The 15,062-nt window shown below is 32.0% G+C and overlaps 8 protein-coding genes across 8 annotated transcripts; 4 read left to right on the forward strand and 4 right to left on the reverse strand.

Moving 5' to 3' along the window:
• Positions 1 to 716: 716 nt before the first annotated feature.
• LOC139097215 (PITH domain-containing protein GA19395) lies at positions 717 to 1,566 on the forward strand. The gene is made up of 2 exons (XM_070649002.1): positions 717 to 923; positions 978 to 1,566. The coding sequence occupies exons 1-2, from the start codon at positions 807 to 809 to the stop codon at positions 1,485 to 1,487; spliced, it is 627 nt and encodes a 208-aa protein (XP_070505103.1). The 5' UTR covers positions 717 to 806; the 3' UTR covers positions 1,488 to 1,566.
• Positions 1,567 to 1,575: 9 nt separating this feature from the next.
• LOC139097214 (ATPase family gene 2 protein homolog A) lies at positions 1,576 to 4,055 on the forward strand. Its single transcript, XM_070649001.1, has 2 exons — positions 1,576 to 2,077; positions 2,140 to 4,055. Exons 1-2 carry the CDS (start codon positions 1,717 to 1,719, stop codon positions 4,053 to 4,055), a joined length of 2,277 nt encoding a protein of 758 aa, XP_070505102.1. The 5' UTR covers positions 1,576 to 1,716.
• Positions 4,056 to 4,215: 160 nt separating this feature from the next.
• Positions 4,216 to 5,572, reverse strand: LOC139097216 (lactosylceramide 4-alpha-galactosyltransferase-like). Its single transcript, XM_070649003.1, has 3 exons — positions 5,187 to 5,572; positions 4,858 to 5,130; positions 4,216 to 4,794 (listed from the first exon to the last, which is right to left on the reverse strand). Exons 1-3 carry the CDS (start codon positions 5,536 to 5,538, stop codon positions 4,295 to 4,297), a joined length of 1,125 nt encoding a protein of 374 aa, XP_070505104.1. The 5' UTR covers positions 5,539 to 5,572; the 3' UTR covers positions 4,216 to 4,294.
• Positions 5,573 to 6,128: 556 nt separating this feature from the next.
• On the reverse strand, positions 6,129 to 8,319 carry LOC139097178 (lactosylceramide 4-alpha-galactosyltransferase-like). The gene is made up of 3 exons (XM_070648969.1): positions 7,949 to 8,319; positions 7,491 to 7,763; positions 6,129 to 7,044 (listed from the first exon to the last, which is right to left on the reverse strand). The coding sequence occupies exons 1-3, from the start codon at positions 8,232 to 8,234 to the stop codon at positions 6,545 to 6,547; spliced, it is 1,059 nt and encodes a 352-aa protein (XP_070505070.1). The 5' UTR covers positions 8,235 to 8,319; the 3' UTR covers positions 6,129 to 6,544.
• Positions 8,320 to 8,693: 374 nt separating this feature from the next.
• LOC139097163 (oxysterol-binding protein-related protein 11) lies at positions 8,694 to 9,724 on the forward strand. The gene is made up of 3 exons (XM_070648950.1): positions 8,694 to 8,867; positions 8,935 to 9,032; positions 9,173 to 9,724. The coding sequence occupies exons 1-3, from the start codon at positions 8,795 to 8,797 to the stop codon at positions 9,641 to 9,643; spliced, it is 642 nt and encodes a 213-aa protein (XP_070505051.1). The 5' UTR covers positions 8,694 to 8,794; the 3' UTR covers positions 9,644 to 9,724.
• A 114-nt stretch (positions 9,725 to 9,838) lies between these two features.
• endos (endosulfine alpha) lies at positions 9,839 to 11,352 on the forward strand. The gene is made up of 3 exons (XM_070648952.1): positions 9,839 to 9,978; positions 10,120 to 10,223; positions 10,332 to 11,352. The coding sequence occupies exons 2-3, from the start codon at positions 10,140 to 10,142 to the stop codon at positions 10,632 to 10,634; spliced, it is 387 nt and encodes a 128-aa protein (XP_070505053.1). The 5' UTR covers positions 9,839 to 9,978; positions 10,120 to 10,139; the 3' UTR covers positions 10,635 to 11,352.
• A 455-nt stretch (positions 11,353 to 11,807) lies between these two features.
• viaf (viral IAP-associated factor) lies at positions 11,808 to 13,061 on the reverse strand. Its single transcript, XM_070648965.1, has 3 exons — positions 12,929 to 13,061; positions 12,664 to 12,793; positions 11,808 to 12,607 (listed from the first exon to the last, which is right to left on the reverse strand). Exons 1-3 carry the CDS (start codon positions 12,932 to 12,934, stop codon positions 12,054 to 12,056), a joined length of 690 nt encoding a protein of 229 aa, XP_070505066.1. The 5' UTR covers positions 12,935 to 13,061; the 3' UTR covers positions 11,808 to 12,053.
• Positions 13,062 to 13,190: 129 nt separating this feature from the next.
• LOC139097171 (zinc finger CCCH domain-containing protein 15 homolog) lies at positions 13,191 to 15,043 on the reverse strand. The gene is made up of 4 exons (XM_070648959.1): positions 14,900 to 15,043; positions 14,390 to 14,539; positions 13,562 to 14,335; positions 13,191 to 13,494 (listed from the first exon to the last, which is right to left on the reverse strand). The coding sequence occupies exons 1-4, from the start codon at positions 14,969 to 14,971 to the stop codon at positions 13,282 to 13,284; spliced, it is 1,209 nt and encodes a 402-aa protein (XP_070505060.1). The 5' UTR covers positions 14,972 to 15,043; the 3' UTR covers positions 13,191 to 13,281.
• Positions 15,044 to 15,062: the final 19 nt, after the last annotated feature.

A 15,062-nucleotide genomic window follows, 5' to 3' on the forward strand; every position in this document is an offset into this window, starting at 1 on the left:
AAAAAGTTCAAATTGAATCAACATTGTTCGTTCGTTGTTGCAGATCTCGTTGGATTATGCGCGTTGTGGTTTCGAGTAAACAGCTGTTGATCGTAAACTGGCATGTGAGCAGTTTGTTTTGGTTTCTTTTCGAAATCAACTATGACATCCAGTACTGGATGTAGTCATATATGAATTGCTGTAAATTATTAACTTACATCAATTGATTACTTTGTGTAAATACATTTTATTGCTAAAACATTAATTCCTATTTAAATACGGTCTAATATCCCTTCCTTCCTCTAAACCTTGTACGGTTGTCTAAAATTGATCTTTTACATTCAAAAAATGTGTTTCTAAGTACAAAACACTCATCAGGAACTGATCCATCGGTTGCTTGCAGACATTCCCTTGGTGTTTTCTTATTCTTTATGTTAAAAATAAGAATTAATTAACAAAAATCATGAAATCAATGAAATATGAAATGAAAACTTACTATTTTACAGCAATCACTTTGTAACAAGCACATCTTAAGATCCGCTCTAACTCCTGCGCACGGACTTTTGTCCGCCAACTGTTCATTATCAAATTTCATCATTTTGAAGCCTTAATATTATTAATTTTCCTTTTCAACGCAAAATTGTACAATCAAAACAAACCGAGATGATCAAATTCGTTAATGCAGCACCGAGCAACCTTTTTTGTGCAACGGAACTCCTTAAACTTTAGAAAACTATTCGTGAAGCACTGGTTCGGAACTACTGAGTTAAAAGTGATTTTGCAAAAAATAAATAATATTAGAAAATTAATTAAATACAGCTTTAAGGATGCCGCATTCTCATCAACATGGATCTTGTGAACATGAAGCATTGGAAATTGATGTAGACCCATTGGAAATGGGAATACAATACTCATTATACGAGAAAATTGACTTTAATAATTTGGTAATAAATCTAAGCAATCCTTTGATTCATTAATTAATTAATTTACATCCACAGGAAGTGCTGAATTCTGATGATGAAGGAAGGAATGTTTTTAAACCGTTTGAACAAAGACTGGATTTTGAGAAATATGTTCAATCGGATGCAGATCAAGAACTTTTATTCAACATACCATTTACAGGCAATATTAAACTTAAGGCAATCAGAATTATTGGACCTGACGATTTCTCACATCCAAAGAAAGTAAAGCTTTTCAAGAACAGACCGAAAATGACATTTGATGATGTAAATGTAAAAGCTGATCAAGAATATGAATTGGAAAGAGACTTGACTGGATCTATTGAATACTCAACAAAAGTAGTAACATTCAATTCAGTCCATCATTTAAGCCTCTATTTCCCGGAAAATTTTGGCGAGGAACAGACTAGACTTTATTATATAGGATTACGAGGAGAATTTAGTGAAGCACATCATCATGGAGTCACAATTTGCACATACGAAAGCAGCCCAAATGTCTCTGATCATAAAAACTCTCTATTTGATTCAGTTAATCATCAGATCCATTAGTATCACTTGCTTCTTGCTACTCATTCTGTATCTTCAATTTAACGGCAATAAAATATTTAAATTTGTTTGTAAACAAAAACATGTGTGTGTCAGTCGTTCGCGAACATTTTCCGCAATCCACACAATTATTGCACAAAAAATTATCGCAGACCGTGGCTTGAGATGCACTGATTTAGGTTAAAGGCGGCAAGTGAATCAAAAGAACAGTGATCAACAAAAATTAATTAAAATGCCTCCAAAAAGCCACAAGAAGGAAGAAAAAAAGCCATTGTGGGCTATTTGTGATAAGTGCCACTACATGGTTCCTCAAAAGAAGCTAGAAACAGATAAAAAATGTAAAGATTTAGGCATTAAAGATGACACATTTTTTACGGATCGAATTTATGCAAATGTACCGAAAAGTATAGAAAACATCCAGTCATATTATACAGAAAGATTCATTTTGATTCCTCAAGGTATTGCTTCATTATGCTCATTATCTATGAATGTCAATACTGTCATTGAAATAAATGGCATAAATAAATACGTGAGAAACGCATGGATTGTCAACAATGATCAGGAAGTTGATCACGTTTATTCTACTTCTAAAGGTAAATTTCAAATAAATTGATTCCTTTAATGTCCATAAATTAACAATTTCTTCATTTCACAGAACTTCAAAAGGCACAAGCCGATCAAGTCAAAATAGCCATCAAACGATTCAATGGAAATGTCAAAATTGCACAGAAAATAATCCTAAAATGCAATCAAAATGCTCAAGATATCAATGAACTTACAAGACTTGCTCGTGCTAAAATTAAGAATACAACATTACATCCAGAGAATATCATAGTTATTGATTTCCTGAATAAGGAATTTGTATTCACAATAGAAAAGATTGAGGCACGACCGGACAGAGATTATGTGAGGGAAATAGCCCAGATGAGTTTGGATGAAAGCTTTTATCATATAGAGCCAAAAACAATCGTTAAAATATGTACCGAAACTAAAAGTAAAATTGTGAGAGCATTTGTGCCTACACTTGATGATATTGGAGGCTTAGATAACATCTACCATGATTTATTCACAACAATGGGAAATGCATTTAATCAGCCTGAAGATAAGATATCATCAAAAACATTTCGTGGTGTTTTACTTCATGGATTGTCTGGATGTGGTAAATCATTACTGGCTGAAAAGGTTTCCAAAAGTTTTTTGTTCTGTAATATACTTCGTGTCGATTCGTGGAAGATTTTTAGCAAGTATTATGGTGAATCTGAGGAGAATTTAAGGAAGATCTTTGATGAAGCATTTCATATATATCCACATACATGTGTGATTATAATTGATGAGATTAGCAATATATGCCCGAAAAATGACAGTTCCGATGTAGTGCGAAAAGTATCGTCCTTGTTGATATCACTTATCGAAAGCGTTCATCAAAGGGTTGATGGAAGTAAAACATTTGTCATAGCAACAACAAACAATCTTGATAATGTAGATCCAGCATTAAGAAGATGTGGTCGATTAGACTATGAAATTGAAATTCCAGTTCCTAATACAAGAATGCGTAAAGAAATTCTTATGAAAATGCTTAAGGAATACAAATTTCCCGAAAATGTGATTGAAAATTTAGCAAAAGTCACTCATGGATATGTTGGTGCCGATTTGGAAAAATTGGTTGAAAAGTCCAAAAGGATTGAACATGATGCTGCCCTTCTCACAGTTAATGATATTTTAGAAAATTTGTCATCAGTCAAGCCTAGTGCTATGCGTGAATTATTGATTGAAAAGCCGAATGTAAAATGGTCAGACATTGGTGGCATGCATGACTTGAAATTAAAACTTCAGCAAATTATTGAATGGCCATTACAACATCCAGAGACATTCAAAAGACTCGGAATTAAACCGCCATCAGGTCTGTTGATGTTTGGAGCACCTGGCTGTTCAAAAACAATGATAGCAAAGGCATTAGCAACTGAAAGCAGCTTAAACTTTATATCCATTAAAGGATCTGATTTGTTTTCAATGTGGGTCGGTGAATCTGAAAAAGCAGTAAGAGATCTTTTTGTCAAAGCAAGGCAACTAGCACCATGCATAATATTTTTTGATGAAATTGATGCAATTGGCGGCGAAAGAGAAAGTGGAAGTAGTGTTAAGGAACGTGTTTTGGCACAAATTCTAACAGAAATGGATGGAGTTAATGCACTGAAAAATGTCATTATCATAGCAGCAACAAATCGACCTGATTTAATTGATACAGCCTTAATGCGACCTGGTCGATTGGATAGAATTGTTTATGTCAAATTACCAGACTTGGATGCGAGACGTGAGATCTTTAAGATTAAGCTTCAAAATATTCCAGTCGCAAGTGATGTTGATGTCGAAACACTTGTATACAAGACTGAAGGATATTCTGGTGCTGAAATTGAAGCAATTTGCAAGGAAGCAGCCTTAAAGGCTTTAGAATTATCATTTGATATAAAAGAAATTGCAATGTCTTGTTTTATGCATGCTCTAGATATTATTAAGCCTCGTACTAGTCCTGAATTGTTAAAAATTTATAGAGAATATGAAAATAGAAAATAAATGTTTTTTTAAGTCATTCAGTTTGTAATCGAAATGGAACACGTTTTTGTTTTGTAAGCATGTATGCTCTAGATGTAACAGAAAATCTAATAGACAATGTATTGGATGCTAATTTTCTGAAATCTCAGAAACATACCAAAATAACTGAAAATGCAATGAGCCTGGTTCATAACAATATCAACTTTAATCCTTAAACTTATACTAACAATCTCAATAGAACTTTGTTCTTAATCTACATTTTAAAAGGAATCGCATGCTTCAAGTGTCTTTGGACAGTATTTTCTCGCAAGATGGATATAAGCAGCATCAGTATCTTTGGTAAGTGGTATTCTTGCACTATCCTTATTCCATACATGAGTAATTAAGGCATCTGATATACGACCAAGTGTCTCATTCAGATATGCTGGTTCAAAGAACTTTCTGAGCTCTTGCCATCCAATGTCGTAACAATCTTCTACTGGTAACACTTTAAAATTTGGACATATATTCTCATAAATCATACGCTGAATATCCTTTGATTTACAAATTTCATACAGTACTCGAGTAAGAACAAAAGGTCCATTATTTGCCCATTTCTTTCCATTAAAGTTCCTTTTTAAGTCATTAAGACACATTCTAGCTATTTCATGACCTGTTTTGCCTTCCATGTGAATTATTCCTACAGCTACTGCAAAATAAGATTCCGCTCCCGCATAATTATGTGATTTTTGGCTGTTTAATGATTTAAGCATGACTATATCTGAATGGAAAGTAAATCATAGTCAGTCATTACTTCTGAAGGTGAAATATCATCAGAACTTACCCAAATCTAAATATGTGCCCCCGTACTTATATAATGAAAGGAACCTGAGAACGTCACTTGTATGAGATATTAAATATTGAGAGTTAAACAGTGTATTAGTCATTATCCAGTCTTCTAACGGCGTATTTTCGGCATACTTTGTTATATTTAAATAATTCATGTGCACATTTGGATATGACAGAAGTGCATCAATAATTGGCAATCTTGAAGTGTTTCTTAGTCCAACTTGTGAAGTAAACATTACGAAAATGTTATGATCAGGATTCATCAGTGCTGTAATTGAAATAGTCCATTATTGGATCTTGAAATCAAAGTTTAAAGGAACTAACCTGTTGATTCTATTGCACAAGCTTGTCGAGCATTAAGTTCTAAAATTCCGTTTGTTTTACAGCTGGTCTCGTGAAAGAACACATTTTTTGATTGACTAGAATTTCTTAACACTAAATTGTCACTTATTTCCTTCAAGGTTTTTCCATCCCTCCAATATTTATTGTCAAGATAACAATTAGGTACAGATTCGTCTGAGACATTTAATAGAAATATGGAGAGTACAAACAATAATATAATTAATAGTAATCCAACCACATGTACTCCAGCCAATATGGAATCACTGGAACTGTTTGATGTCCTGTATCTTAAATATTTTTTTAAAGCTCTGATTTTTAACTCTGTATATTTCATTTTAACGAATTCGCAAGCAAAACTACGGAAGTTATTTATATCCTCTGTCTTAAAATAAACTGGATGAATAAAGACAAAATATGATGAATATATTATGGAAATTTAGAGGATCACATGATCTTATACAAGTTAACTAATACAAATACATTTTAAGAATAATTCAGCTGTAAAAAATGTAAACAAATAAAATTTTTAATGAGCAACTCTATCTTTGAATTCTCAATGACCGTTATGCTATTTGAAAAATGAGATATTTGGTGATATGAAATTCATACCTTAGGGATCTTTGAGTATTAAAATTGTGTTTCAGTTTATCAGATTGGATAATTGTTTAGAAATGGAACTAAGACATCATCCAAAACACTGAGCCATTAATTCAGCAAAATGTTGCTCAGTATTCTTTTCGAATTTTTAAAATTTAACGGAAATATCAGTTGCTGCGTACACAATTTTAAAAGCACTTGGTGATGACTGACACGCTGCGAACTAATGACTGCTTGGATAGAATAATACATGCAAATAATTACGAGCGATTTCTTTCAAAAAACTTTAACTTTATTAAATGAAATAAATGAAAAATAAGAGTCTGTATAAAAAGTAGCAAGCTTCCAATCGGCAACTTACTTCCAAAAATATAAGATTGTAATCTGCTGAGATATTATTTTTGGATGAGATAAATGTATTAAAACAAATGAGACTTACAATTATATGAACAATATTAACATGAACTTATTACTGAGCTATTGATTTGATCGATTTAGTAACTTATGAATATTTATAGAATTAATGCTTACTGATTGTACATCAGCACATTGGTTGATGACTGTAAATTTAAATCTATGAGATTTGGAAAGGTTTCCTTTGTAGAACTTTTGGTTGATAATAATATTTCTATAGAAATTATAACTATATATCAAGTATCAAGGTATTGTCAAATTTATATGAAGCACCTGCTTCTCATTCACCTTGAAACTGTAAAATTAAATCAATTCCTTTTTTCTGAAACTTAAAAATATTCGCTCGCATTGAGTGTTTTAGGACAGTATCTTTTAGCAAGATGAATGTACGCGACATTTGATTCTTTTGTCAATGGAGTTGCTGCACTATGTTTATTCCAAACATGAGCAATTAATGAGTCAGACAATCGATTCATTGTCTCATTTAAATATTCTTCCTTGAAGAACTTTATATGTTCAGGCCATCGTATTGAATAGCAAGCATCAATCGGCAATACACGAAAATTTTTACATACATTTCCAACAATCATTCTCATGACATCCTTTGTATTACATATTTTATGTAAAGTACGAGTTAAGACTCCAGGTCCATTATTACCCCAATCATTTCCATTAAAATTCTCTAATAAATCCTTAACACATAAATCAGCTATTTCATGACCAGTCTCTCCTTCTAGATTAATAATTCCAACAGCAACAAATTTTGCCGATTCCGCTCCGGCATAATTGTTTGGCTTTTGAGTATTCAGTGGCTTCTGCATAACAATATCTATTGGAAATGAAAGAAAAGAACAATTAGCACAGTTAATGGATATGCTTTATGGTATGCGTAATCAATTATCGTTTGTACATTAGTCAGTGACTGTCAAAAATGTTTGGTCGATCAAATTACATGAACATTTTAGATATGGGATCATGTCTCATAGATGGCTAACAATTCATTGGATGTGAGTAAGTTAGTGCATCATGTGCTACACATCATATACGAATCATTCCATGCATTTTAGTTCTTTTTTTTGTCAAACGTCAAGTCATTCGACACTGACTAAGCTGATTAAAATCTCATTTCATGTCAATATGATTTTCAACAGACACGCTACGATGGCTGTCAAATTTATGTAGAATATGTATTATCAACGAAATTGATTATTTAGAACTAGTTCAAGGGTTAAAGGGCAGGTTCCAAAATGTTTTAGTTTGATATGAATCTCTTACCTAAATCTAAGTATGTTCCTCCATATTTCCATAATGAAAGGTACCTGAGCACATCGCTTGTATGAGAATTCACAAAACTTGATCGGAACAATTCTCCATTCTTTATCCAGCTCTCCAATGGTGTATTTTGTGCATATTTTGTCAGATTCAGGAAGTTAAAATGGATGTTTGGGTATGAGGAAAGCACATCGATCAGTGGTAAGTTTGTCGTATTTCTAAATCCAACTTGTGATGTAAAGAGTACATAAATGTTGTAGTCCGGATTCATTAGTGCTGTAAAGTAAAATACATGCATTATGTAATGAATTATTAAGTAAGTGAAAGTAAATGGAGATTGATTCCATTACAGGAATGTTAATGACTTAGACATACATAATATTCTAATATGAATTATTAGTCTAATGACGATATAATGTGAGTCATAAAGTCTTATCAATTGTTTGTTATGTCTGTCTTACCTGCGGATTCAATTGCGCACGATTGTCGAGAATTTAGTGAAATGATTCCATTGACACTGCAGCTGGTTTCATGGAAAAATACATTTTTGGATGTTGAATGCATCTTCAATTTACTATTCTGCGAAACTTCTTGCAATGTCTTTCCATCTTTCCAGGCACTATCCAGAAAACAATTTGCTGGATCATTTTTGATGCTTAAACATAGAATTACAATCAGCACAATAATAACTAATAGCACAAAAATCCTCTTCCTTATGATGTTGGAATTAAGTAATCTTAAATTCATTATTCTGTTATAAACAACACATAGCGATATTAATGATTTTCACGGAATGCACAGACTGTAAGTTTTATGTAAACAAACTGATGTAAAGGCTTCAACATCCATGAAGATATATTCACACCATCTTGTAAAAGTGATTCAACTTTGCTTTACAAAAGGTGCTAATGTATGGATTATCGTCCACAAATAGCTTGTATCTTGATATTAAAAATTAAGGATTGATAATTTTGAGCATTTTCTAAGCAAAGCGATCAACACGTGGATGGTGTGAATATAAATTTTGTAGACACTAAGCTGAATAACTCCGCTAATTTCCACAATTAACACTTATCTGAGATTCTTAATCCCAAATTTTCAATATCCGAAGTTTAACTTAACTGTAATAAAACAAATTAAGCCATAATTAATGTTTTTATATTTAACGGTTAAAAAAAATTTGAATTTCAATTCAGCAAAATTTAGTGATTCGCTGAATACTTATTTTGGTTGAAAGTTAAATAAATTAATAAAAATTGATATTTGCAATGATTTAATCAAACAACAGACTAGATAGAGTAAATTGCATGAAAGATTTCTTCTCATTCTGCAAAAAATTCAAAAGGAATAAGACTCGGAAAATGGATAATCTAAACAAAGGTAAATATTGTTGACAAAAAAATTGATTTATGACTATTTTGATTGATTAATTAATTTTTTTTATTAGTTCTTAATACAACAAGACCAGTTGTAAGTGGATTGCTGCATAAATATACTAACGTAGTTAAAGGATTTCAACTCAGATACTGTAAAGTTGATGCTGAGGTACTTTCATTGTAATATAATTAAATTTGAAGCAGGCTTTGCAAACTAGCACTTACGGAAGTTATGTGCTGACAGGCAAATCCAGTGACTCATCAATTTTCTATTCAAAGTCAATAAATTGTTCATTTGCAATCTTCCAGAATGGTATATTAAGCTACTATTTATGCGAAAACAACGAAGAAATCGGAAACAGTCCAAGAGGTGTTGTAAAATTGATAGGTGCACTAATTAATCCTTCCGACGAAGATTCCCGTACTTTTACCATAAACTCCAGCGCCGGCGACATCATCAAGCTAAAAGCAAACGACGCAAAGGCACGGCAAGAATGGGTGGATGCACTCAGAGCCGTAGTTGAAAACCTATCATCACAATCAAGATCTACAAAAGAACATTTGGCAACTTATGATTGCTTTATTGCAAGCAGGAAGCAGTTACAGGAAACGGAATCGTGCAATGCTGAGTTATCAAGAATGATTGAAAGTTGTGACTTTCATACAGACAAAGACTTTTTGTTAATGAAAGCACTATCGGCAGCCACAACATCAACATTATCGCAAGCTCTAGTTTATCTGCAAAAGTACAATGATTCCGCTAGAAACGAATTGTACTAAGATTTATTTACCATTCCCCTAACTTCTCATTAATAAGAGAATTATGTTAATAAATTTTATGTATCATTTTTTTGAACTTAATACAGCACTTTTTATAGCTATGCATAGTATTAAATTGCAAATAAATAAATAGTATTTATTCAACGGCTAATAAAAATTTGAAATATTTTTCTTTGTCAAAAAATAACGGAAATTTTTTGAAAAATTTGAACGAGCAAAAATAGTTGTAGCCCCTCGAGAAATTCAAAAATTTCAAAAAAGTCAGAAAGTTTAATTAAAAAATAAGAATTCCGAGGCTTTTAAGAGTTATTTGTTATCTTTTATTACACAAGAAGGTAGAGTATGATGTGAATTATCATGTTAATGACATAGAATTGTTGAGAATAATGCATTTCATGTAAAATCATGATGTTTCCTTCAAATCATAACAAGGTCATTCAAAAAATAAAATACAGATTTTTTTTTGTTAAATTTAGCGAAATTAAAAAAGTGCAAAATGAGTTCAGAAGATAAGAATATTGAGCAAGTAAATGATGAAAACATCGATGAATCGCCAACAGAGACTGAAAATCCAATAGAAGTAAGTTCCAGTACATTAAAAACATTGCATTTCGTGATGAAATTAACCATTTTTTTCCCGACAAATTTGCATAATGTTTTTTTTTCTTCTCGCGCGATTCTTTTCTAGCAAAATCCTCAAGATGTTGAAAAACAGGAAGAAGAAAAACTGAAAGCGAAATATCCACATGCTGTTGGTGGTAGACCAGTCGGTGGCCATTCAGCATTCCTCCAAAAAAGGTTACAAAAGGGACAAAAATACTTTGATAGCGGTGATTATCAAATGGCTAAACAAAAGACTGGCGGCATTAAACAAATATTTGCGAACAAAGTTCCAACTGGAGAAGCCATTCCAACGCCTGAATCAGTTCCAATTCGAAAAACATCAATTATTCAGCCATGTAAACAACAGCCATACACAAACAGCAGTTAATTTATCACAAAAACTTAATATACTTACTCTTATATATTAATGGATATCTTTGTTTCATCAGTTTTCTTTATTAATTTCCCTTCTTTATTAGTACTTGCTTTTTTTAATTAATTAATTCTCATTTGTTTTCTTATGTCGTCATCAAATTTGAAATTTGTCTTATTTTTTTGGATAAAAAAGAATCAAGGAAAATGGAAAGTTTTTAATTTAAAACATGCGAAAAGAAATTTTTCATTAATTATTTTACATTTAAAAGAAAAAAATTGTCAGAGATTAGCGAAAGAATGTTTAAATAAGTCATAAAATGATGTCCTTATGTGTAATTGTTCATTTTTATTATTAAAATGGAAATATTAAGGATTAGAAATATATAAAAAGGAAAAGGTGTATCAAAACATAAAAACTCATGATGAGAAGCGCAGATGTGTAAATTATCTAAAAACTATTACCTAATTTAATCGTTTATTGAAAAAATGATCTGATAAATGTTGCATTAAAGATGAAAAAGATTAATTAACAAAAACAAAACAAAAAGTGATGAATATAGAATGTAAATTTAGTAATGTTCACATACTTATATGCTAGATCTCAACAAACTTCCTTAAAATTTCATCATTTTGACTCCAATACGAAAAAAACGTTTACCTAACAAAATTGTGTAATTAGTCAGATCAATTAAAAAGAAATGAAAAAATAAAATTAAATGCAAATTTGAGAATATTGGCTCTTTAAGAAGTCCAAACAGGCAGGCACAGGATGACATCTTTTTCTGGATCTCAAATGTGACGATACTGTTAAGTGCAATATGAAATGCACGTGAAGGCGAAACAGATCAATAAAACAGTTATACCGATGCGCTGTCATATGCTGGATATCTAAATGCTGACAACCTTGCATGACTAGATTCAGATATTTAATTTCAAGTCACATTCAACATTCGTACTCCTTCAAATTGATCTTAAACGTTAATTTGCTCATGCCTACTATGATTGTGCGACCAGTGAAGTAAAGTACCCAATCAAACAAGGAGCATGTTCATGATCACAAAATTGAGCATTTTCAAATATGCAGATTTAGTATACTCATGAGTACGTCCATTTAAGTGAGTATGTCATTGTCTGTTAGAAGTAAGTACGTCCTACGATTCAGTTTAAATTAATAAAAAGTCGGCACTTAATTCCAATAAAAAAGAATTTATTTAAAATTTGTTAGTTCTTAGGGAAGAACAAGCTAAAATTTCATGTAAATGAGCCTACTTGGATCAACAAGTAATCTACGTGATATCCATCAGTTTAGATAAAATCACTTCTCATTTACACAATATTTCCAGCTTGTCCTTCCTTTTTAAATCCAAAATGTAGTGTTAATGAGACAAAATCAATGCACATCAATGAGACTTAATTTAATTAAATGTTGAGTTCACCAATCGTTGTTTTCAGCCAAATCTCTAAAGAGGACATCTTGAACGACTGGACGAGGATCTTCAGTTATATCAGTTTTAATACATCCACTTTGACCGAGCATAAATTCAAGTTCTTCTCTTGTACAATTTGGCGATCTGAGTTCTAATGGACCTAAAAATTGCTTCTTCATTTGTCCATTATAGTACACGAAGATTGTTGGTACGTTTTTATCGGGGAAATTTGGTATACATGTTTGTGCAATAGACCGTATGAATTTTACGCTTGGATATTTCATAGCCAATTCATTAATATATTGATTCAAAACAGCACAGAAAGGCACACCTCGTGCATATAAATGAAGCACAACGTAAATATCTTCACCAGCTTTGTTCACTTCATTGATATATTCTTCACCTGTAATTTCCCGTACGCTACCAAATTTCGCCTTTGCAGCAAGTGCCTTTAATTCAGCAATTCTTTTGTTACGATATTCCTGTAAGACTGCTTCATCCTCACTATCTTCCAGCTCATCCAATTCGTCTAAATCTAATTTCTCTAAGTTCCTTTCATCTAAAATTAAATTTGACTGTATTAAGCAATAATAAACATCCAGAAAATCAACTTACTGTTCTGTTTCTGCTCAATTGTGGTCTCTAACATGCTAATGATGTCATCTTCGGTGATTTCCTTCTCTTTTTGAGGAATTATACCTTTTTGTCTCAAGATATCGTTCCATTCTGTGTCTTCATTTGGATTCTATCAAAACATGTGAAAGATGTAAGAAAATTTTCATGTGATTTTCACAACAAATTTCCATTTATGGAAAAAATAAGTTTTTCTCAAATTTTTAACATAATTAATGGAATTGTCTCGAGTTTAAGTTGAACTTACCTGCATTTTTATTGCTTTATATGTTAGTTAAATACTTAATAAATGACTGAATAAGTAATATAATAAAATTAAAATAAATCTATGATTCACAGTAGGCCACTACGTAAAATATTACGTATACGTAAGAATCATCCGTAAGGATTCACTCAAAAATGACGTGTGTCCAAAAAGTTGCACAAAAATTCCGGCACAGAGCAAGTTAAATTTTGAAGGTACTCATGAATTTGGACATAAATGAACGACATTAATCTTATAGACTTGCTTATTCATCCAAAACTGTTTAATTCATAATTTTTACTTTTATTAAAAATTTCAATTGGTTACGATAAAAGGCGCATTTATCGATATAACATTTAATTATCAGTATTTTCAGTTGTATCCTCTTCATCATCATCATTAACGTCCAAATCATTTAATTCATCATCCAGACCTTCGAGATCTTCGTCGAGGAATAAATTTTCATTAATTGGGCCGGCTTCATCTGCTGCTGTTTCCGTTACTGGTACAGATTCTTTAAGCTTTTCTAATCTGTCTTCAGTTGCTATTGTTAAACCGCTAGCATCGACCTGTAAGGCAAGCATTAATGGCAATTAGCTAAATTTTCAATGTTACTGGACATTTTTATGAACTTACCTCTTTGAGACCTGCACTAAGAGCTGAGAAATCAATTTCTTTGAAATTCGTCTCATCTTCATCCTGTTCTCGGATCATTTCAAATGCCTCATCACCTTCATCCATAGCATCGTTAACCAAGTCAGGATTGAAGCTGAACATTTCACGTCCAGAAATACCGAATTGTTTGCCAGCTTTATAGTCCTTGAGCTTCTTCTTTTCTTCTTCCAACTCAGCTTGTCTCTTTTCCTCAATTTTTCTCTTTTTCCATGCCAAAAATGTTTCTAGTGTTACTTTTGTTGTAGCAGTTCCTAAATTAGCTCGTTCCGTTTCTATCAATTCCTCTAATGAAATTTCATCTTTTTTGTCATCCTTCTTTTTATCCTTTTTAAGGACATAGCCTGGCGGCAATGCATGTCGATAAATACATTTTTCACCGTTCGGACAGGCCCAGAACCAACCATAAAGTGACTTTTCAACTGCTTCAATGAAAAATTTGCAAATAATTGTTGTTGCATTCGTTTTTTCAGCTGCATGTTTCTTCTCAATGACATCTTTAAGCTTTGTCTCATCCCAATTTTCCATAGTATCTTCTGTCTGTCGTACATCACAATAGATTGATCTCTTTTCACCTTTTCTTTCGATTGCCAAGTCATGAGAGAATTTACACTTATCGCCTTTCGTACATTGACCATTTTTAAAGTATGCACATAGTACAGATTTTGGATCAGTTCCTGCTTCAATTTTCTGTGTTGGAATTACCGGTTTAAAGAGTGCTGCTAATTCTTTTTGTTCCTAAAATGATTTTTCATGTTAATCATGTTATGGATTATGTCAAGTACTGTTTACCTTCAATTTCCTCTCCTTTTCAGCTCTCTTATCTTCTGGGAGATCTCTGGCTTTAGCAGGTTGACCACCTTGCTTAACTTGCTTCTCGACTTGAGCTATGAATTTTTGTGTTTTAGCACCTTTCTTGTTTTTTAATCCAAACGTTTTATCCTGCAATGATATTTCCAACAATTTAATGTCAAATTGTTTACTGGATCATCACTAATCATTGTAAAACGAGATCGGAGATATTCATGATTATGGAAGGGATATTCTTAAGAAAGTGGATTAAATGAGAGTAAAGATCCAACAAATGTACAGATTTCGATAATTTTTCACTTTTTCGAGCATATAAAGACACTGTATCTATTGCAAATATCTCTAAACACAACTTGTTATAGAATTCATACATTGTATACACTAATTAAAGAGGATTCGGATCAATTTTCATTGAATTATTGCACATTCCGATTAACTAATAACCTCGTCATTTACAACTTTTGTGAATTTTTAGACGTAAAAGTCCTTTACCTCAATAATTTTCTCCTTTTTCTTCTGCTCAGTTTTCTTACTAGGCGCTGCTTGTGCTTTTTTAGGCGGCATGATTGATATTTAATGCTAAAATCGGCAAATTAATTTTCCTTACCGTTTTCGTATTAAATTCTCACTACGTAAATTCTTACGTAAAAATGCA

The sequence above is a fragment of the Chironomus tepperi genome, unplaced genomic scaffold, assembly GCF_022539635.2.
Source record: "Chironomus tepperi strain 1889 unplaced genomic scaffold, CSIRO-AGI_Ctep_v1 contig_415, whole genome shotgun sequence".
Lineage (NCBI taxonomy): Eukaryota > Metazoa > Arthropoda > Insecta > Diptera > Chironomidae > Chironomus > Chironomus tepperi.